Source organism: Trypanosoma brucei, chromosome 2 (assembly GCF_000002445.2).
Source record: "Trypanosoma brucei brucei TREU927 chromosome 2, complete sequence".
Lineage (NCBI taxonomy): Eukaryota > Euglenozoa > Kinetoplastea > Trypanosomatida > Trypanosomatidae > Trypanosoma > Trypanosoma brucei.
Genome location: NC_005063.2, coordinates 596,021 through 618,315, shown reverse-complemented (window position 1 = coordinate 618,315; position 22,295 = coordinate 596,021). Strand labels below are relative to the sequence as shown.

Here is a 22,295-nt window from a genome sequence, read left to right as displayed (position 1 = left end):
GGGCTACACAACAATCGTTTCCAAAGAAGATTAGAGATTGGTTGCCAGAAATTGTCGACCGCCAGCTGCAGCATGGCGCCCCGAAGGAGCTAAGGGGAAAAAATGGGCTCACAGATGCAGTGGAAAAAAAAGCCGCCAACAGTGGTGGAGGAAACGCAACCACAGCCAATAAAACAGAGGGGAGAGGTCTCACCGCCTTACCCTCAAGGAGTAGTAACGATTTGGCTTCCTGAAGTTTCGACGGCATTACATTTCGGCGCTCTGACGAGTGGTAAAATTTCCCTGTCCAGAGAGGTCAGTGCTGCACGAAAAACTTCTCGGGAAGGACGAGACTGTACGCCCACATCGGTGAGCCAGCAAAGAGACCGAAGACAACCCGCCTCGTCACGATGAAGAAATTGTACTGCATTACCTTCCCGAGCAAATTCGGGGGAGCGCCCCAACGCCACGCTCTTTTGAGAAGATGCCAGCCGCGTTGGTCGTTCTAAGCTTAACGGAACTGCGCCAGTCATGTGAACACGAATGTGCCCAGCAACCCGCCCCCTGCGGCATCGTACATAATGCCCCCGCGCCTTTGCGTTACATGGGAAGCGAAAGCAGAGCGTGAAGTAAGAGTCCAGGTGGAGGCGGACGAAAAAAGGAGCCATGTCTCCCGGTAAAACAAAAACCCCATGACCCAAAAGGCGACTCCACATCGCGCCCTCGCCTCGTTACCCGGTGCCCCCTACGACGCCACCAGGTAGACACAGTGCCAAATGGCCTTCCGGTACCAGTCTCCGCCACCGCCCTCCGGTCCACATTCCACAAACAAGGTAATACCTCTCAAAGATTGAAAACCACAGGCAACTTCCGTATGGAAAGAACACTGAGTGCGTCAAGGGATGTGCTTATTGTCGCAACATGAAACTCCTAGTTTAGCAAGAGGTGAAGAAGCTTATAGTTTACATGACAGTTAGTTCCGGTAGAAACACTCATTTACGATGAGCAAGGTGGAAACAACAACTACGGCGTGGGAAACCGTTCCGCAGAAAGGCGTTACCTTTCTATAGACCGCCTTACGGACGGCCATAAAAGTAGTGAAAAAAAGGAAAAAGAAAAGCAAAGGTCGCCGGCACTTCTTCCCTGTCTCACGGATCTATGCAGCTGTTTTCAATTCACTGTCATTATTATTTTTTTTTTATTTACACTCGCTGTTTAAAAAAAAACCTGCACATTTGTATAAGAGTGAAGGTGAGTCTACATTACTACTTTTACGCTAGAAACCCCACCCTCCGCTTTTCCAGTGTCCACATCCTGGGAGCTATTCCTCCTTCGTTTCACCATTATGAAGAATGCAACGGCCGCAGCCAGAATAATGGCAGGTACAAGGACTGCCAATATAATCATTGCTGTTCTCTGATGTCTGCTTTTTACTTCGGCAGCTTCAGCGGCCTCCAGCAGACTATCAAAGTCAGCATCAATACCAACTTCCACCTGTGTTTCATTTGTTGCAATCCCTCTATCAACATGCTCGGCTGGAGCACTATCTTCACTTTTTGTGCTATCGGTTGATGTTGCTGGGGCAGCTGCGGGTATTATAATTTTCGCGCCCTTTTTCCCTGCGTCCTTGGCTGCCGTTATCACCTCTGCCAGCGGCTTTTCCTGTTCCACTTTCGTGTTCGCCGCATGTGCAGTATTAGCGTAACCCAACATAGCATCATGAGCCGCCTTTCCCCTTTTGTGCGCATCTTCAAGTTCTTTCAACTTCAATATACTATCCTTGTAGTGAGTCTGCCACCCTCCTGTCATGGTGCACGGATGGCTCTCGGAAGATTCGTCCTTTTTGCACACGTCATTACCACCGCTCTCTGGTTTTACTTCCTTTGGCTTCACATTCTCCCAGTCATTCAAAGCCGACTGCAGCGCGTTCGCAGACCAATCATAATCCTCCTTATAGCCGGTGCTGCTGCAGTCAATAGCGCTTCTATTCACCGACAGATAATGATCTCTGAATTTGATCCCATCGTCACAATTGTGGGTGATATCTTTGTTGTTGTCTTTGGTGATACAGTACCAATTCAGCACCCTGTACAAGCCCGTGGACTTCGCCGTATCGTCATCAAGATCCTGTCCGCGTGCATCCTGTGCCGCCTTCTTCACTTCATCGTACAGCCTCTCAGCTTCTCTAGCCTCTTTCTCCGCTTCTGGGAGTTGTTTAGTTATTCCATCTTTTGCCTTGTCGAATATCTCCTTCACTTTTTCAACGTCAGAATCAGATAGCTTAGCGTAGCCGTCGCTATACTGTTTCCGGTTTCTCAGCTTCTCCAACCAGTTATCAACTTTCTCCTGCTCAAACTCTATAAAACCAGCAAAATTTTGAGTTTTCTTCTTCAAGTCCTCTGCTCCTTTCTCTGCAACTTTATCAGCAAGATGCTTCATTTTACAGAGTGCCGCTGCTCCCTCTTTCGTCAACTTCTTGTCTCCTGGAACACGGTTATCCTCACTGCCAATTACTAACAACACAGGGATTCTTGTGGTAATAATTGCAAATACCAGCAAATACTTCATCATTTTTTTATATTATTCCACCTTTCAGTCTTATCAAGAACTCTTCCACAAATGATTTTGCAAAAGAAGCAAAGCAATTTACAATGTTACATACATACCCAAGTTGTGAAATATCCAGAGTTACAAATATTAGCTTGGAAATTATTGCGTGTGTATGCTTGGTATTCACATATTCGGAAAAGGATTTACTAAAAACTAAAGGGATCCGAAACACACTTGCAGCTGTTTATTCGCCTCACTACAGTGGAAACAGCAGTAATCAGCATTCCCAACATCCCGGTAATGAAGACGCGCCCAAAAAGAATTATCGCACTTCAACAGACACACTTTGCCTCTCGCGTTTCTATTGCACAACAGAAACCAGCAGTGACTTAAATCGTCCCTCCAAAGCAGATGGAGGAAAGTTCGTCTCCACACAAAACAAAATGCTTGTCTGACAGCACCCATAAAAGAGGCACAGTACTTACCACTTTATAATAGGACTCCCACAGGTAACAGCCGCCCCCATAACTTTATATGTGTCCACCTCTACTAAACCCCGAGATAAAACATCGAAGACACAATCATAGGCTAACTCGCCAAAACTGAACTCATCGAGTAGATATAAGGAATGGTATTCAACACTGCGGCCATGCATACATTACACCGCCAAGCATTGCCACCTGAGAGCTTTCGATCCTCAGTTCACACAGACCATGTAACCTACTACACTTCTGTGACAAATGTATCGACAAAGCAGACTTGAATGTTTGGGATATATTTACATTTCATGGCATGAAGAAGCAGGCAAGGTACACATTTTACAGGTTCAGAATGCCACTCTCGCACCCTTAAGTCATTTCGTGTGTTCTTCATCTGATGAAAGTAATGTATTTTACTACCCTTTAACCCCTCAAATTTGGATTATTCGGACGGATCGTTCCCCATCCTATGGAAACCACGAGTACTGCCATCAGGGACTCATAACAGAGACGGATAGTTCAATTACGCTGTCAATTTAAGTTATCAGCCGAGGCAATTGATAAGGATGCATAATCTGCGCAGTGGGGGAAGGCTAGCTATAACTAATTTCTTGTGGAGGTGTGACTCCCAAGGGTTTGTATTTTGTCGAAGACTATTCGATGTGTAAGAGTGGGGAAAAAGTTGAGACGGAGTTAGACTTTAGGGAGCTGTATGAACTAGTGCATTCAAAGCAGACGAACGCGTAAAGGTTTACCTAGTGATGCTACGTCGAGCAATAACGGTTAGTGAAGGAGTTATTTATAGAGGCACCGCAAAAATTTAAAAAATTTCCGTCGTACAGTTGTTTGCGCTTTGCATTAGATATTTGAATGATTGATTTCATGAGAATACATAATCCACTCCGCATACACTTTTTTTTAGGTATGCGTACTCTATTATTCTCAATGAGTTTAAAAACCGAGTCTTTGTTTTGTCACCGCATGGTAATTTAACCATTGGGTGACAAAAAAAGAGGATATACCACCGTAAAAAAAAGAGGAAAAAAAGTTAAATGTCCATTTAGGAAGAAAAGAAAAAAATGCTAGTAACTCTTACCCTTTCCGATTTCCATAACCTCCACCTGAAATTCAGTAATGCTAGAAGCCAGCAACGCATCCCACTCCTTTTCATTGTCCTTTGAACTGTTCTCTGTCTCCAGGTGCCGCTTAATTGTCCTGAGCAGGGTTGTAAACGCGTCCACAACACCACGGTACGGCACACATGTCAAAAGCATATATTTTTCTTCCCATTCCTCGAGGACTGCTGCCAGCCAGTTGATCTCACGACTGATCAGCAACCCCAAGTGGCACAGCCTTTGAGGTGGTGATAAATTAATCCCTTGTAGCTCAACACCTGCTAATTTGCATAGCGCTCCCCTGTATGATACGGTTGTGGCAGTTTCATGAAGCATGCTAGCCATGATGACGTACAGTGTGAGAGATAGATGCTTTAAACGATCAGCTGAATTTACGACTGGAAGAGAAAATCAACAACGGCTTCTTCAAGCGAAAATATTTACTCTATTGTGTCAATTCTTTATTTTTAAAAAAAATATAGGTAAGGTATTACCACAAAACAAAAACAACGAAAAGGCTGCTAGACCTTCTTCCTTATCTCATGAATCTATATACTTTCATTCAACTCATTATCATTTTTATTCTCTTTGGTTTTCCTTATTTACACTCGCTGTTTAAAAAAAAAAACTGCACATTTGTCCAAGAGTGAAGGTGAGTCTACATTACTACTTTTACGCTAGAAACCCCACCCTCCGCTTTTCCGGTGTCCACATCCTGGGAGCTATTCCTCCTTCGTTTCACCATTATGAAGAATGCAACGGCCGTAACCACAAGAATAATGGCAGGTACAAGGACTGCCAATATAATCATTGCTGTTCTCTGATGTCTACGCGTTACCTCTGCAGCCTCTGTGGCATCTAGGAGACTATCAAAGTCAGCATCAATACCAACTTCCACCTGTGTTTCATTTGTTGCAATCCCTCTATCAACATGCTCGGTTGAAGCACTATCTTCATTTTTTGTGCTGTTAGTCGGTGTTGCTGGGGCAGCTGCGGGTATTATAATTTTCGCGCCCTTTTTCCCTGCTTCCTTGGCTGCCGCTATCACCTCTGTCAGCGGCTTTTCCTGTTCCACTTTCGTGTTCACAGCATATGCGGTATTAGCGTAACCCAACATAGCATCATGAGCCTTCTTTCCCCTTTGGTACGCATCCTCAAGTTCCCTTAGCTTTTCGACAGTTTCCTTGTATGGAGTCTGCCACTCCTCTGTCATGGTGCATGGATGGCTCTCGGAAGATTGGCCGATGTTGCAATTCATGTCCGACCCGGCTGACTCCAATTTTTTTGGCTTCACATTCTCCCAGCTATTTAGGGCCACCTGCAGCGCGTTCGCAGACCAATCATAATTCTCCTCATAGCCGGTGCTGCTGCAGTCAATAACATTCCTTCTTCTGTGCGTTTCGTAATGCACGCTGAACTTGACGCCATCACAGTTGTCGCTCTTACCCGCATTCTCCCCTTCTTTAAAACAATACCAATCCAAAATCCTGTAAAGGCCACTAGAGTTCGTTCCTTCACTTAACCTCACTCCACGTGCATTCGCCGCGGCCTTCTTCACTTCGGTGTGTAGTTTTTCAGCTTCCTCACCGGCTTTCTTTGCCTCAGGGAGTTGCTTAGCTATTCCATCTTTTGCCTTGTTGAATATCTCCTTTACTTTTTCTATATCAGAGTCAGACAGCTTAGCATAACCGTCTTTTCGCCCCTTCGGACCGTTCAGCTTTTCCAACCAATAATCTATTCTATACAACTCGAACTCTATATAACCAGCAAAAATTTGAGTTCTATCCTTCAACTCTTGTGATCTCTCCTCTGCAACTTTATCAGCAAGATGCTTCATTTTACAGAGTGCCGCTGCTCCCTCTTTCGTCAACTTCTTGTTAGCTTTCACATGTTTATCTCCACCATTAGTCGCCAACAACACAGGGATTCTTGTGGCAATAATTGCAAATACCAGCAAATACTTCATCATTTTTTTATATTATTCCACCTTTCAGTCTTATCAAGAACTCTTCCACAAATTATTTTGCAAAAGAAGCAAAGCAATTTACAATGTTACATACATACCCAAGTTGTGAAAGATCCAGAGTTACAAATATTAGCTTGGAAATTATTGCGTATGTGTATGCTTGGTATTCACATATTCGGAAAAGGATTTACTAAAAACTAAAGGGATCCGAAACACACTTGCAGCTGTTTATTCGCCTCACTACAGTGGAAACAGCAGTAATCAGCATTCCCAACATCCCGGTAATGAAGACGCACCCAAAAAGAATAATCACACTTCAACAGACACACTTTGCCTCTCGCGTTTCTATTGCACAACAGAAACCAGCAGTGACTTAAATCGTCCCTCCAAAGCAAATGGAGGAAAGTCCGTCTCCACACAAAACAAAATGCTTGTCTGACAGCACCCATAAAAGAGGCACAGTACTTACCACTTTATAATAGGACTCCCACAGGTAACAGCCGCCCCCATAACTTTATATGTGTCCACCTCTACTAAACCCCGAGATAAAACATCGAAGACACAATCATAGGCTAATTCGCCAAAACTGAACTCATCGAGTAGATATAAGGAATGGTATTCAACACTGCGGCCATGCATACATTACACCGCCAAGCATTGCCACCTGAGAGCTTTCGATCCCTAGTTCACACAGACCATGTAACCTACTACACTTCTGTGACAAATATATCGACAAAGCAGACTTGAATGTTTGGGATATATTTACATTTCATGGCATGAAGAAGCAGGCAAGGTACACATTTTACAGGTTCAGAATGCCACTCTCGCACCCTTAAGTCATTTCGTGTGTTCTTCATCTGATGAAAGTAATGTATTTTACTACCCTTTAACCCCTCAAATTTGGATTATTCGGACGGATCGTTCCCCCTCCTATGGAAACCACGAGTACTGCCATCAGGGACTCATAACAGAGACGGATAGTTCAATTACGCTGTCAATTTAAGTTATCAGCCGAGGCAATTGATAAGGATGCATAATGTGGGCAGTGGGGGAAGGCTAGCTATAACTAATTTCTTGTGGAGGTGCGACTCCCAAGGGTTTGTATTTTGTCGGAGACTATTCGATGTGTAAGAGTGGGGAAAAAGTTGAGACGGAGTTAGACTTTAGGGAGCTGTATGAACTAGTGCATTCAAAGCAGACGAACGCGTAAAGGTTTACCTAGTGATGCTACGTCGAGCAATAACGGTTAGTGAAGGAGTTATTTATAGAGGCACCGCAAAAATTAAAAAAATTTCCGTCGTACAGTTGTTTGCGCTTTGCATTAGATATTTGAATGATTGATTTCATGAGAATACATAATCCACTCCGCATACACTTTTTTTTAGGTATGCGTACTCTATTATTCTCAATGAGTTTAAAAACCGAGTCTTTGTTTTGTCACCGCATGGTAATTTAACCATTGGGTGACAAAAAAAGAGGATATACCACCGTAAAAAAAAGAGGAAAAAAAGTTAAATGTCCATTTAGGAAGAAAAGAAAAAAATGCTAGTAACTCTTACCCTTTCCGATTTCCATAACCTCCACCTGAAATTCAGTAATGCTAGAAGCCAGCAACGCATCCCACTCCTTTTCATTGTCCTTTGAACTGTTCTCTGTCTCCAGGTGCCGCTTAATTGTCCTGAGCAGGGTTGTAAACGCGTCCACAACACCACGGTACGGCACACATGTGAAGAGCATATATTTTTCTTCCCATTCCTCGAGGACTGCTGCCAGCCAGTTGATCTCACGACTGATCAGCAACTCCAACTGACACAACCTTTGAGGTGGTGATAAATTAATCCCTTGTAGCTCAACACCTGCTAATTTGCATAGCGCTCCCCTGTATGATACGGTTGTGGCAGTTTCATGAAGCACGCCAGCCATGATGACGTACAGTGTGAGAGATGGATGCTTCAAACGATCAGCTGAATTTACAAATGGAAGAGAAAATCAACAACGGCTTCTTCAAGCGAAAATATTTACTCTATTGTGTCAATTCTTTATTTTTAAAAAAAATATAGGTAAGGTATTACCACAAAACAAAAACAACGAAAATGCTGCTAGACCTTCTTCCTTATCTCATGAATCTATATACTTTCATTCAACTCATTATCATTTTTATTCTCTTTGGTTTTCCTTATTTACACTCGCTGTTTAAAAAAAAAACTGCACATTTGTCTAAGAGTGAAGGTGAGTCTACATTACTACTTTTACGCTAGAAACCCCACCCTCCGCTTTTCCGGTGTCCACATCCTTGGAGCTATTCCTCCTTCGTTTCACCATTATGAAGAATGCAACGGCCGTAACCACAAGAATAATGGCAGGTACAAGGACTGCCAATATAATCATTGCTGTTCTCTGATGTCTACGCGTTACCTCTGCAGCCTCTGTGGCATCTAGGAGACTATCAAAGTCAGCATCAATACCAACTTCCACCTGTGTTTCATTTGTTGCAATCCCTCTATCAACATGCTCGGTTGAAGCACTATCTTCATTTTTTGTGCTGTTAGTCGGTGTTGCTGGGGCAGCTGCGGGTATTATAATTTTCGCGCCCTTTTTCCCTGCTTCCTTGGCTGCCGCTATCACCTCTGTCAGCGGCTTTTCCTGTTCCACTTTCGTGTTCACAGCATATGCGGTATTAGCGTAACCCAACATAGCATCATGAGCCTTCTTTCCCCTTTGGTACGCATCCTCAAGTTCCCTTAGCTTTTCGACAGTTTCCTTGTATGGAGTCTGCCACTCCTCTGTCATGGTGCACGGATGGCTCTCGGAAGATTGGCCGATGTTGCAATTCATGTCCGACCCGGCTGACTCCACTTTTTTTGGCTTCACATTCTCCCAGCTATTTAGGGCCACCTGCAGCGCGTTCGCAGACCAATCATAATTCTCCTCATAGCCGGTGCTGCTGCAGTCAATAACATTCCTTCTTCTGTGCGTTTCGTAATGCACGCTGAACTTGACGCCATCACAGTTGTCGCTCTTACCCGCATTCTCCCCTTCTTTAAAACAATACCAATCCAAAATCCTGTAAAGGCCACTAGAGTTCGTTCCTTCACTTAACCTCACTCCGCGTGCATTCTTCGCGGCCTTCTTCACTTCGGTGTGTAGTTTTTCAGCTTCCTCACCGGCTTTCTTTGCCTCAGGGAGTTGCTTAGCTATTCCATCTTTTGCCTTGTTGAATATCTCCTTTACTTTTTCTATATCAGAGTCAGACAGCTTAGCATAACCGTCTTTTCGCCCCTTCGGACCGTTCAGCTTTTCCAACCAATAATCTATTCTATACAACTCGAACTCTATATAACCAGCAAAATTTTGAGTTCTATCCTTCAACTCTTGTGATCTCTCCTCTGCAACTTTATCAGCAAGATGCTTCATTTTACAGAGTGCCGCTGCTCCCTCTTTCGTCAACTTCTTGTTAGCTTTCACATGTTTATCTCCACCATTAGTCGCCAACAACACAGGGATTCTTGTGGCAATAATTGCAAATACCAGCAAATACTTCATCATTTTTTTATATTATTCCACCTTTCAGTCTTATCAAGAACTCTTCCACAAATGATTTTGCAAAAGAAGCAAAGCAATTTACAATGTTACATACATACCCAAGTTGTGAAATATCCAGAGTTACAAATATTAGCTTGGAAATTATTGCGTGTGTATGCTTGGTATTCACATATTCGGAAAAGGATTTACTAAAAACTAAAGGGATTCGAAACACACTTGCAGCTGTTTATTCGCCTCACTACAGTGGAAACAGCAGTAATCAGCATTCCCAACATCCCGGTAATGAAGACGCGCCCAAAAAGAATTATCGCACTTCAACAGACACACTTTGCCTCTCGCGTTTCTATTGCACAACAGAAACCAGCAGTGACTTAAATCGTCCCTCCAAAGCAGATGGAGGAAAGTTCGTCTCCACACAAAACAAAATGCTTGTCTGACAGCACCCATAAAAGAGGCACAGTACTTACCACTTTATAATAGGACTCCCACAGGTAACAGCCGCCCCCATAACTTTATATGTGTCCACCTCTACTAAACCCCGAGATAAAACATCGAAGACACAATCATAGGCTAACTCGCCAAAACTGAACTCATCGAGTAGATATAAGGAATGGTATTCAACACTGCGGCCATGCATACATTACACCGCCAAGCATTGCCACCTGAGAGCTTTCGATCCCTAGTTCACACAGACCATGTAACCTACTACACTTCTGTGACAAATATATCGACAAAGCAGACTTGAATGTTTGGGATATATTTACATTTCATGGCATGAAGAAGCAGGCAAGGTACACATTTTACAGGTTCAGAATGCCACTCTCGCACCCTTAAGTCATTTCGTGTGTTCTTCATCTGATGAAAGTAATGTATTTTACTACCCTTTAACCCCTCAAATTTGGATTATTCGGACGGATCGTTCCCCCTCCTATGGAAACCACGAGTACTGCCATCAGGGACTCATAACAGAGACGGATAGTTCAATTACGCTGTCAATTTAAGTTATCAGCCGAGGCAATTGATAAGGATGCATAATGTGGGCAGTGGGGGAAGGCTAGCTATAACTAATTTCTTGTGGAGGTGTGACTCCCAAAGGTTTGTATTTTGCCAAAGACTATTCGATGTGTAAGAGTGGGGAAAGAGTTGAGACGGAGTTAGACTTTAGGGAGCTGTATGAACTAGTGCATTCAAAGCAGACGAACGCGTAAAGGTTTACCTAGTGATGCTACGTCGAGCAATAACGGTTAGTGAAGGAGTTATTTATAGAGGCACCGCAAAAATTAAAAAAATTTCCGTCGTACAGTTGTTTGCGCTTTGCATTAGATATTTGAATGATTGATTTCATGAGAATACATAATCCACTCCGCATACACTTTTTTTTAGGTATGCGTACTCTATTATTCTCAATGAGTTTAAAAACCGAGTCTTTGTTTTGTCACCGCATGGTAATTTAACCATTGGGTGACAAAAAAAGAGGATATACCACCGTAAAAAAAAGAGGAAAAAAAGTTAAATGTCCATTTAGGAAGAAAAGAAAAAAATGCTAGTAACTCTTACCCTTTCCGATTTCCATAACCTCCACCTGAAATTCAGTAATGCTAGAAGCCAGCAACGCATCCCACTCCTTTTCATTGTCCTTTGAACTGTTCTCTGTCTCCAGGTGCCGCTTAATTGTCCTGAGCAGGGTTGTAAACGCGTCCACAACACCACGGTACGGCACACATGTGAAGAGCATATATTTTTCTTCCCATTCCTCGAGGACTGCTGCCAGCCAGTTGATCTCACGACTGATCAGCAACTCCAACTGACACAACCTTTGAGGTGGTGATAAATTAATCCCTTGTAGCTCAACACCTGCTAATTTGCATAGCGCTCCCCTGTATGATACGGTTGTGGCAGTTTCATGAAGCACGCCAGCCATGATGACGTACAGTGTGAGAGATGGATGCTTCAAACGATCAGCTGAATTTACAAATGGAAGAGAAAATCAACAACGGCTTCTTCAAGCGAAAATATTTACTCTATTGTGTCAATTCTTTATTTTTAAAAAAAATATAGGTAAGGTATTACCACAAAACAAAAACAACGAAAAGGCTGCTAGACCTTCTTCCTTATCTCATGAATCTATATACTTTTATTCAACTCATTATCATTTTTATTCTCTTTGGTTTTCCTTATTTACACTCGCTGTTTAAAAAAAAAACTGCACATTTGTCTAAGAGTGAAGGTGAGTCTACATTACTACTTTTACGCTAGAAACCCCACCCTCCGCTTTTCCGGTGTCCACATCCTTGGAGCTATTCCTCCTTCGTTTCACCATTATGAAGAATGCAACGGCCGTAACCACAAGAATAATGGCAGGTACAAGGACTGCCAATATAATCATTGCTGTTCTCTGATGTCTACGCGTTACCTCTGCAGCCTCTGTGGCATCTAGGAGACTATCAAAGTCAGCATCAATACCAACTTCCACCTGTGTTTCATTTGTTGCAATCCCTCTATCAACATGCTCGGTTGAAGCACTATCTTCATTTTTTGTGCTGTTAGTCGGTGTTGCTGGGGCAGCTGCGGGTATTATAATTTTCGCGCCCTTTTTCCCTGCGTCCTTGGCTGCCGCTATCACCTCTGTCAGCGGCTTTTCCTGTTCCACTTTCGTGTTCACAGCATATGCGGTATTAGCGTAACCCAACATAGCATCATGAGCCTTCTTTCCCCTTTGGTACGCATCCTCAAGTTCCCTTAGCTTTTCGACAGTTTCCTTGTATGGAGTCTGCCACTCCTCTGTCATGGTGCACGGATGGCTCTCGGAAGATTGGCCGATGTTGCAATTCATGTCCGACCCGGCTGACTCCACTTTTTTTGGCTTCACATTCTCCCAGCTATTTAGGGCCACCTGCAGCGCGTTCGCAGACCAATCATAATTCTCCTCATAGCCGGTGCTGCTGCAGTCAATAACATTCCTTCTTCTGTGCGTTTCGTAATGCACGCTGAACTTGACGCCATCACAGTTGTCGCTCTTACCCGCATTCTCCCCTTCTTTAAAACAATACCAATCCAAAATCCTGTAAAGGCCACTAGAGTTCGTTCCTTCACTTAACCTCACTCCGCGTGCATTCTTCGCGGCCTTCTTCACTTCGGTGTGTAGTTTTTCAGCTTCCTCACCGGCTTTCTTTGCCTCAGGGAGTTGCTTAGCTATTCCATCTTTTGCCTTGTTGAATATCTCCTTTACTTTTTCTATATCAGAGTCAGACAGCTTAGCATAACCGTCTTTTCGCCCCTTCGGACCGTTCAGCTTTTCCAACCAATAATCTATTCTATACAACTCGAACTCTATATAACCAGCAAAATTTTGAGTTCTATCCTTCAACTCTTGTGATCTCTCCTCTGCAACTTTATCAGCAAGATGCTTCATTTTACAGAGTGCCGCTGCTCCCTCTTTCGTCAACTTCTTGTTAGCTTTCACATGTTTATCTCCACCATTAGTCGCCAACAACACAGGGATTCTTGTGGCAATAATTGCAAATACCAGCAAATACTTCATCATTTTTTTATATTATTCCACCTTTCAGTCTTATCAAGAACTCTTCCACAAATTATTTTGCAAAAGAAGCAAAGCAATTTACAATGTTACATACATACCCAAGTTGTGAAAGATCCAGAGTTACAAATATTAGCTTGGAAATTATTGCGTATGTGTATGCTTGGTATTCACATATTCGGAAAAGGATTTACTAAAAACTAAAGGGATCCGAAACACACTTGCAGCTGTTTATTCGCCTCACTACAGTGGAAACAGCAGTAATCAGCATTCCCAACATCCCGGTAATGAAGACGCACCCAAAAAGAATTATCGCACTCCAACAGACACACTTTGCCTCTCGCGTTTCTATTGCACAACAGAAACCAGCAGTGACTTAAATCGTCCCTCCAAAGCAGATGGAGGAAAGTTCGTCTCCACACAAAACAAAATGCTTGTCTGACAGCACCCATAAAAGAGGCACAGTACTTACCACTTTATAATAGGACTCCCACAGGTAACAGCCGCCCCCATAACTTTATATGTGTCCACCTCTACTAAACCCCGAGATAAAACATCGAAGACACAATCATAGGCTAACTCGCCAAAACTGAACTCATCGAGTAGATATAAGGAATGGTATTCAACACTGCGGCCATGCATACATTACACCGCCAAGCATTGCCACCTGAGAGCTTTCGATCCCCAGTTCACACAGACCATGTAACCTACTACACTTCTGTGACAAATATATCGACAAAGCAGACTTGAATGTTTGGGATATATTTACATTTCATGGCATGAAGAAGCAGGCAAGGTACACATTTTACAGGTTCAGAATGCCACTCTCGCACCCTTAAGTCATTTCGTGTGTTCTTCATCCGATGAAAGTAATGTATTTTACTACCCTTTAACCCCTCAAATTTGGATTATTCGGACGGATCGTTCCCCCTCCTATGGAAACCACGAGTACTGCCATCAGGGACTCATAACAGAGACGGATAGTTCAATTACGCTGTCAATTTAAGTTATCAGCCGAGGCAATTGATAAGGATGCATAATGTGGGCAGTGGGGGAAGGCTAGCTATAACTAATTTCTTGTGGAGGTGTGACTCCCAAGGGTTTGTATTTTGTCGAAGACTATTCAATGTGTAAGAATGGGGAAAGAGTTGAGACGGAGTTAGACTTTAGGGAGCTGTATGAACTAGTGCATTCAAAGCAGACGAACGCGTAAAGGTTTACCTAGTGATGCTACGTCGAGCAATAACGGTTAGTGAAGGAGTTATTTATAGAGGCACCGCAAAAATTAAAAAAATTTCCGTCGTACAGTTGTTTGCGCTTTGCATTAGATATTTGAATGATTGATTTCATGAGAATACATAATCCACTCCGCATACACTTTTTTTTAGGTATGCGTACTCTATTATTCTCAATGAGTTTAAAAACCGAGTCTTTGTTTTGTCACCGCATGGTAATTTAACCATTGGGTGACAAAAAAAGAGGATATACCACCGTAAAAAAAAGAGGAAAAAAAGTTAAATGTCCATTTAGGAAGAAAAGAAAAAAAATGCTAGTAACTCTTACCCTTTCCGATTTCCATAACCTCCACCTGAAATTCAGTAATGCTAGAAGCCAGCAACGCATCCCACTCCTTTTCATTGTCCTTTGAACTGTTCTCTGTCTCCAGGTGCCGCTTAATTGTCCTGAGCAGGGTTGTAAACGCGTCCACAACACCACGGTACGGCACACATGTCAAAAGCATATATTTTTCTTCCCATTCCTCGAGGACTGCTGCCAGCCAGTTGATCTCACGACTGATCAGCAACCCCAAGTGGCACAGCCTTTGAGGTGGTGATAAATTAATCCCTTGTAGCTCAACACCTGCTAATTTGCATAGCGCTCCCCTGTATGATACGGTTGTGGCAGTTTCATGAAGCATGCTAGCCATGATGACGTACAGTGTGAGAGATAGATGCTTTAAACGATCAGCTGAATTTACAAATGGAAGAGAAAATCAACAACGGCTTCTTCAAGCGAAAATATTTACTCTATTGTGTCAATTCTTTATTTTTAAAAAAAATATAGGTAAGGTATTACCACAAAACAAAAACAACGAAAAGGCTGCTAGACCTTCTTCCTTATCTCATGAATCTATATACTTTCATTCAACTCATTATCATTTTTATTCTCTTTGGTTTTCCTTATTTACACTCGCTGTTTAAAAAAAAAAAACTGCACATTTGTCTAAGAGTGAAGGTGAGTCTACATTACTACTTTTACGCTAGAAACCCCACCCTCCGCTTTTCCGGTGTCCACATCCTTGGAGCTATTCCTCCTTCGTTTCACCATTATGAAGAATGCAAAGGCCGTAACCACAAGAATAATGGCAGGTACAAGGACTGCCAATATAATCATTGCTGTTCTCTGATGTCTACGCGTTACCTCTGCAGCCTCTGTGGCATCTAGGAGACTATCAAAGTCAGCATCAATACCAACTTCCACCTGTGTTTCATTTGTTGCAATCCCTCTATCAACATGCTCGGTTGAAGCACTATCTTCATTTTTTGTGCTGTTAGTCGGTGTTGCTGGGGCAGCTGCGGGTATTATAATTTTCGCGCCCTTTTTCCCTGCTTCCTTGGCTGCCGCTATCACCTCTGTCAGCGGCTTTTCCTGTTCCACTTTCGTGTTCACAGCATATGCGGTATTAGCGTAACCCAACATAGCATCATGAGCCTTCTTTCCCCTTTGGTACGCATCCTCAAGTTCCCTTAGCTTTTCGACAGTTTCCTTGTATGGAGTCTGCCACTCCTCTGTCATGGTGCATGGATGGCTCTCGGAAGATTGGCCGATGTTGCAATTCATGTCCGACCCGGCTGACTCCAATTTTTTTGGCTTCACATTCTCCCAGCTATTTAGGGCCACCTGCAGCGCGTTCGCAGACCAATCATAATTCTCCTCATAGCCGGTGCTGCTGCAGTCAATAACATTCCTTCTTCTGTGCGTTTCGTAATGCACGCTGAACTTGACGCCATCACAGTTGTCGCTCTTACCCGCATTCTCCCCTTCTTTAAAACAATACCAATCCAAAATCCTGTAAAGGCCACTAGAGTTCGTTCCTTCACTTAACCTCACTCCGCGTGCATTCTTCGCGGCCTTCTTCACTTCGGTGTGTAGTTTTTCAGCTTCCTCACCGGCTTTCTTTGCCTCAGGGAGTTGCTTAGTTATTCCATCTTTTGCCTTGTTGAATATCTCCTTTACTTTTTCTATATCAGAGTCAGACAGCTTAGCATAACCGTCTTTTCGCCCCTTCGGACCGTTCAGCTTTTCCAACCAATAATCTATTCTATACAACTCGAACTCTATATAACCAGCAAAATTTTGAGTTCTATCCTTCAACTCTTGTGATCTCTCCTCTGCAACTTTATCAGCAAGATGCTTCATTTTACAGAGTGCCGCTGCTCCCTCTTTCGTCAACTTCTTGTTAGCTTTCACATGTTTATCTCCACCATTAGTCGCCAACAACACAGAGATTCTTGTGGCAATAATTGCAAATACCAGCAAATACTTCATCATTTTTTTATATTATTCCACCTTTCAGTCTTATCAAGAACTCTTCCACAAATTATTTTGCAAAAGAAGCAAAGCAATTTACAATGTTACATACATACCCAAGTTGTGAAATATCCAGAGTTACAAATATTAGCTGGCAACTAAACGCGCATGTGTATGCTTGGTATTCACATATTCGGAAAAGGATTTACTAAAAACTAAAGGGATCCGAAACACACTTGCAGCTGTTTATTCGCCTCACTACAGTGGAAACAGCAGTAATCAGCATTCCCAACATCCCGGTAATGAAGACGCCCCAAAAAGAATAATCACACTTCAACAGACACACTTTGCCTCTCGCGTTTCTATTGCACAACAGAAACCAGCAGTGACTTAAATCGTCCCTCCAAAGCAAATGGAGGAAAGTCCGTCTCCACACAAAACAAAATGCTTGTCTGACAGCACCCATAAAAGAGGCACAGTACTTACCACTTTATAATAGGACTCCCACAGGTAACAGCCGCCCCCATAACTTTATATGTGTCCACCTCTACTAAACCCCGAGATAAAACATCGAAGACACAATCATAGGCTAATTCGCCAAAACTGAACTCATCGAGTAGATATAAGGAATGGTATTCAACACTGCGGCCATGCATACATTACACCGCCAAGCATTGCCACCTGAGAGCTTTCGATCCCCAGTTCACACAGACCATGTAACCTACTACACTTCTGTGACAAATATATCGACAAAGCAGACTTGAATGTTTGGGATATATTTACACTTCATGGCATGAAGAAGCAGGCAAGGTACACATTTTACAGGTTCAGAATGCCACTCTCGCACCCTTAAGTCATTTCGTGTGTTCTTCATCTGATGAAAGTAATGTATTTTACTACCCTTTAACCCCTCAAATTTGGATTATTCGGACGGATCGTTCCCCCTCCTATGGAAACCACGAGTACTGCCATCAGGGACTCATAACAGAGACGGATAGTTCAATTACGCTGTCAATTTAAGTTATCAGCCGAGGCAATTGATAAGGATGCATAATGTGGGCAGTGGGGGAAGGCTAGCTATAACTAATTTCTTGTGGAGGTGTGACTCCCAAAGGTTTGTATTTTGCCAAAGACTATTCGATGTGTAAGAGTGGGGAAAGAGTTGAGACGGAGTTAGACTTTAGGGAGCTGTATGAACTAGTGCATTCAAAGCAGACGAACGCGTAAAGGTTTACCTAGTGATGCTACGTCGAGCAATAACGGTTAGTGAAGGAGTTATTTATAGAGGCACCGCAAAAATTAAAAAAATTTCCGTCGTCCAGTTGTTTGCGCTTTGCATTAGATACTTGAATGATTGATTTCATGAGAATACATAATCCACTCCGCATACACTTTTTTTTAGGTATGCGTACTCTATTATTCTCAATGAGTTTAAAAACCGAGTCTTTGTTTTGTCACCGCATGGTAATTTAACCATTGGGTGACAAAAAAAGAGGATATACCACCGTAAAAAAAAGAGGAAAAAAAGTTAAATGTCCATTTAGGAAGAAAAGAAAAAAATGCTAGTAACTCTTACCCTTTCCGATTTCCATAACCTCCACCTGAAATTCAGTAATGCTAGAAGCCAGCAACGCATCCCACTCCTTTTCATTGTCCTTTGAACTGTTCTCTGTCTCCAGGTGCCGCTTAATTGTCCTGAGCAGGGTTGTAAACGCGTCCACAACACCACGGTACGGCACACATGTCAAAAGCATATATTTTTCTTCCCATTCCTCGAGGACTGCTGCCAGCCAGTTGATCTCACGACTGATCAGCAACCCCAAGTGGCACAGCCTTTGAGGTGGTGATAAATTAATCCCTTGTAGCTCAACACCTGCTAATTTGCATAGCGCTCCCCTGTATGATACGGTTGTGGCAGTTTCATGAAGCACGCCAGCCATGATGACGTACAGTGTGAGAGGTGGATGCTTCAAACGATCAGCTGAATTTACGACTGGAAGAGAAAATCAACAACGGCTTCTTCAAGCGAAAATATTTACTCTATTGTGTCAATTCTTTATTTTTAAAAAAAATATAGGTAAGGTATTACCACAAAACAAAAACAACGAAAAGGCTGCTAGACCTTCTTCCTTATCTCATGAATCTATATACTTTTATTCAACTCATTATCATTTTTATTCTCTTTGGTTTTCCTTATTTACACTCGCTGTTTAAAAAAAAAAAACTGCACATTTGTCTAAGAGTGAAGGTGAGTCTACATTACTACTTTTACGCTAGAAACCCCACCCTCCGCTTTTCCGGTGTCCACATCCTTGGAGCTATTCCTCCTTCGTTTCACCATTATGAAGAATGCAACGGCCGTAACCACAAGAATAATGGCAGGTACAAGGACTGCCAATATAATCATTGCTGTTCTCTGATGTCTACGCGTTACCTCTGCAGCCTCTGTGGCATCTAGGAGACTATCAAAGTCAGCATCAATACCAACTTCCACCTGTGTTTCATTTGTTGCAATCCCTCTATCAACATGCTCGGTTGAAGCACTATCTTCATTTTTTGTGCTGTTAGTCGGTGTTGCTGGGGCAGCTGCGGGTATTATAATTTTCGCGCCCTTTTTCCCTGCGTCCTTGGCTGCCGCTATCACCTCTGTCAGCGGCTTTTCCTGTTCCACTTTCGTGTTCACAGCATATGCGGTATTAGCGTAACCCAACATAGCATCATGAGCCTTCTTTCCCCTTTGGTACGCATCCTCAAGTTCCCTTAGCTTTTCGACAGTTTCCTTGTATGGAGTCTGCCACTCCTCTGTCATGGTGCATGGATGGCTCTCGGAAGATTGGCCGATGTTGCAATTCATGTCCGACCCGGCTGACTCCAATTTTTTTGGCTTCACATTCTCCCAGCTATTTAGGGCCACCTGCAGCGCGTTCGCAGACCAATCATAATTCTCCTCATAGCCGGTGCTGCTGCAGTCAATAGCGCTTCTATTCACCGACAGATAATGCTTTCTGAATTGGATTCCGTCACAGTTAGGGGTAGCGTTGTGCCTTTCTTCTTTAGTAATGCAGTACCAATTCAGCACCCTGTACAAGCCAGTGGACTTCTGCCTGTATTCATCAAGATCCTGTCCACGTGCATTCGCCGCGGCCTTCTTCACTTCGGTGTGTAGTTTTTCAGCTTCCTCACCGGCTTTCTTTGCCTCAGGGAGTTGCTTAGCTATTCCATCTTTTGCCTTGTTGAATATCTCCTTTACTTTTTCTATATCAGAGTCAGACAGCTTAGCATAACCGTCTTTTCGCCCCTTCGGACCGTTCAGCTTTTCCAACCAATAATCTATTCTATACAACTCGAACTCTATATAACCAGCAAAATTTTGAGTTCTATCCTTTAACTCTTGTGATCTCTCCTCTGCAACTTTATCAGCAAGATGCTTCATTTTACAGAGTGCCGCTGCTCCCTCTTTCGTCAACTTCTTGTCTCCTGGAACACGGTTATCCTCACTGCCAATTACTAACAACGCAGGGATTCTTGTGGCAATAATTGCAAATACCAGCAAATACTTCATCATTTTTTTATATTATTCCACCTTTCAGTCTTATCAAGAACTCTTCCACAAATTATTTTGCAAAAGAAGCAAAGCAATTTACAATGCTACATACATACCCAAGTTGTGAAATATCCAGAGTTACAAATATTAGCTTGGAAATTATTGCGTATGTGTATGCTTGGTATTCACATATTCGGAAAAGGATTTACTAAAAACTAAAGGGATCCGAAACACACTTGCAGCTGTTTATTCGCCTCACTACAGTGGAAACAGCAGTAATCAGCATTCCCAACATCCCGGTAATGAAGACGCCCCAAAAAGAATAATCACACTTCAACAGACACACTTTGCCTCTCGCGTTTCTATTGCACAACAGAAACCAGCAGTGACTTAAATCGTCCCTCCAAAGCAAATGGAGGAAAGTTCGTCTCCACACAAAACAAAATGCTTGTCTGACAGCACCCATAAAAGAGGCACAGTACTTACCACTTTATAATAGGACTCCCACAGGTAACAGCCGCCCCCATAACTTTATATGTGTCCACCTCTACTAAACCCCGAGATAAAACATCGAGGAGATAATCATAGGCTAACTCGCCAAAACTGAACTCATCGAGTAGATATAAGGAATGGTATTCAACACTGCGGCCATGCATACATTACACCGCCAAGCATTGCCACCTGAGAGCTTTCGATCCCCAGTTCACACAGACCATGTAACCTACTACACTTCTGTGACAAATATATCGACAAAGCAGACTTGAATGTTTGGGATATATTTACATTTCATGGCATGAAGAAGCAGGCAAGGTACACATTTTACAGGTTCAGAATGCCACTCTCGCACCCTTAAGTCATTTCGTGTGTTCTTCATCTGATGAAAGTAATGTATTTTACTACCCTTTAACCCCTCAAATTTGGATTATTCGGACGGATCGTTCCCCCTCCTATGGAAACCACGAGTACTGCCATCAGGGACTCATAACAGAGACGGATAGTTCAATTACGCTGTCAATTTAAGTTATCAGCCGAGGCAATTGATAAGGATGCATAATCTGGGCAGTGGGGGAAGGCTAGCTATAACTAATTTCTTGTGGAGGTGTGACTCCCAAAGGTTTGTATTTTGCCAAAGACTATTCAATGTGTAAGAGTGGGGAAAGAGTTGAGACGGAGTTAGACTTTAGGGAGCTGTATGAACTAGTGCATTCAAAGCAGACGAACGCGTAAAGGTTTACCTAGTGATGCTACGTCGAGCAATAACGGTTAGTGAAGGAGTTATTTATAGAGGCACCGCAAAAATTAAAAAAATTTCCGTCGTACAGTTGTTTGCGCTTTGCATTAGATATTTGAATGATTGATTTCATGAGAATACATAATCCACTCCGCATACACTTTTTTTTAGGTACGCGTACTCTATTACTTTCAATGAGTTTAAAAACCGAGTCTTTGTTTTGTCACCGCATGGTAATTTAACCATTGGGTGACAAAAAAAGAACATATACCACCGTAAAAAAAAGAGGAAAAAAAGTTAAATGTACAGGTAGAAAGAAAAGAAAAAAATGCTAGTAACTCTTACCCTTTCCGATTTCCATAACCTCCACCTGAAATTCAGTAATGCTAGAAGCCAGCAACGCATCCCACTCCTTTTCATTGTCCTTTGAACTGTTCTCTGTCTCCAGGTGCCGCTTAATTGTCCTGAGCAGGGTTGTAAACGCGTCGACAACACCACGGTACGGCACACATGTGAAGAGCATATATTTTTCTTCCCATTCCTCGAGGACTGCTGCCAGCCAGTTGATCTCACGACTGATCAGCAACTCCAACTGACACAACCTTTGAGGTGGTGATAAATTAATCCCTTGTAGCTCAACACCTGCTAATTTGCATAGCGCTCCCCTGTATGATACGGTTGTGGCAGTTTCATGAAGCACGCCAGCCATGATGACGTACAGTGTGAGAGGTGGATGCTTCAAACGATCAGCTGAATTTACGACTGGAAGAGAAAATCAACAACGGTTTCTTCAAGCGAAAATATTTACTCTATTGTGTC

The 22,295-nt window shown here is 42.8% G+C and overlaps 7 protein-coding genes across 7 annotated transcripts, besides 7 other annotated features; all 7 read right to left on the bottom strand.

Moving 5' to 3' along the window:
• Positions 1–22,295: part of a sequence feature (sequence corresponds to BAC RPCI93-10C8) that runs on past both edges of the window.
• Tb927.2.3330 (hypothetical protein) lies at positions 204–695 on the bottom strand (the record flags this gene model as incomplete). Its single annotated transcript, XM_946495.1, has 1 exon — positions 204–695. The coding sequence occupies one exon, from the start codon at positions 693–695 to the stop codon at positions 204–206; it is 492 nt and encodes a 163-aa protein (XP_951588.1).
• Positions 1,163–1,184: a sequence feature (AT_rich).
• On the bottom strand, positions 1,237–2,550 carry Tb927.2.3320 (65 kDa invariant surface glycoprotein; the record flags this gene model as incomplete). Its single annotated transcript, XM_946494.1, has 1 exon — positions 1,237–2,550. One exon carries the CDS (start codon positions 2,548–2,550, stop codon positions 1,237–1,239), a length of 1,314 nt encoding a protein of 437 aa, XP_951587.1.
• Positions 4,584–4,604: a sequence feature (AT_rich).
• Positions 4,782–6,092, bottom strand: Tb927.2.3310 (65 kDa invariant surface glycoprotein; the record flags this gene model as incomplete). Its single annotated transcript, XM_946493.1, has 1 exon — positions 4,782–6,092. The coding sequence occupies one exon, from the start codon at positions 6,090–6,092 to the stop codon at positions 4,782–4,784; it is 1,311 nt and encodes a 436-aa protein (XP_951586.1).
• Positions 8,128–8,148: a sequence feature (AT_rich).
• On the bottom strand, positions 8,325–9,635 carry Tb927.2.3300 (65 kDa invariant surface glycoprotein; the record flags this gene model as incomplete). The annotated part of the gene is made up of 1 exon (XM_946492.1): positions 8,325–9,635. The coding sequence occupies one exon, from the start codon at positions 9,633–9,635 to the stop codon at positions 8,325–8,327; it is 1,311 nt and encodes a 436-aa protein (XP_951585.1).
• Positions 11,669–11,689: a sequence feature (AT_rich).
• On the bottom strand, positions 11,866–13,176 carry Tb927.2.3290 (65 kDa invariant surface glycoprotein; the record flags this gene model as incomplete). The annotated part of the gene is made up of 1 exon (XM_946491.1): positions 11,866–13,176. One exon carries the CDS (start codon positions 13,174–13,176, stop codon positions 11,866–11,868), a length of 1,311 nt encoding a protein of 436 aa, XP_951584.1.
• Positions 15,213–15,233: a sequence feature (AT_rich).
• On the bottom strand, positions 15,412–16,722 carry Tb927.2.3280 (65 kDa invariant surface glycoprotein; the record flags this gene model as incomplete). Its single annotated transcript, XM_946490.1, has 1 exon — positions 15,412–16,722. The coding sequence occupies one exon, from the start codon at positions 16,720–16,722 to the stop codon at positions 15,412–15,414; it is 1,311 nt and encodes a 436-aa protein (XP_951583.1).
• Positions 18,757–18,777: a sequence feature (AT_rich).
• Tb927.2.3270 (65 kDa invariant surface glycoprotein) lies at positions 18,956–20,266 on the bottom strand (the record flags this gene model as incomplete). The annotated part of the gene is made up of 1 exon (XM_946489.1): positions 18,956–20,266. One exon carries the CDS (start codon positions 20,264–20,266, stop codon positions 18,956–18,958), a length of 1,311 nt encoding a protein of 436 aa, XP_951582.1.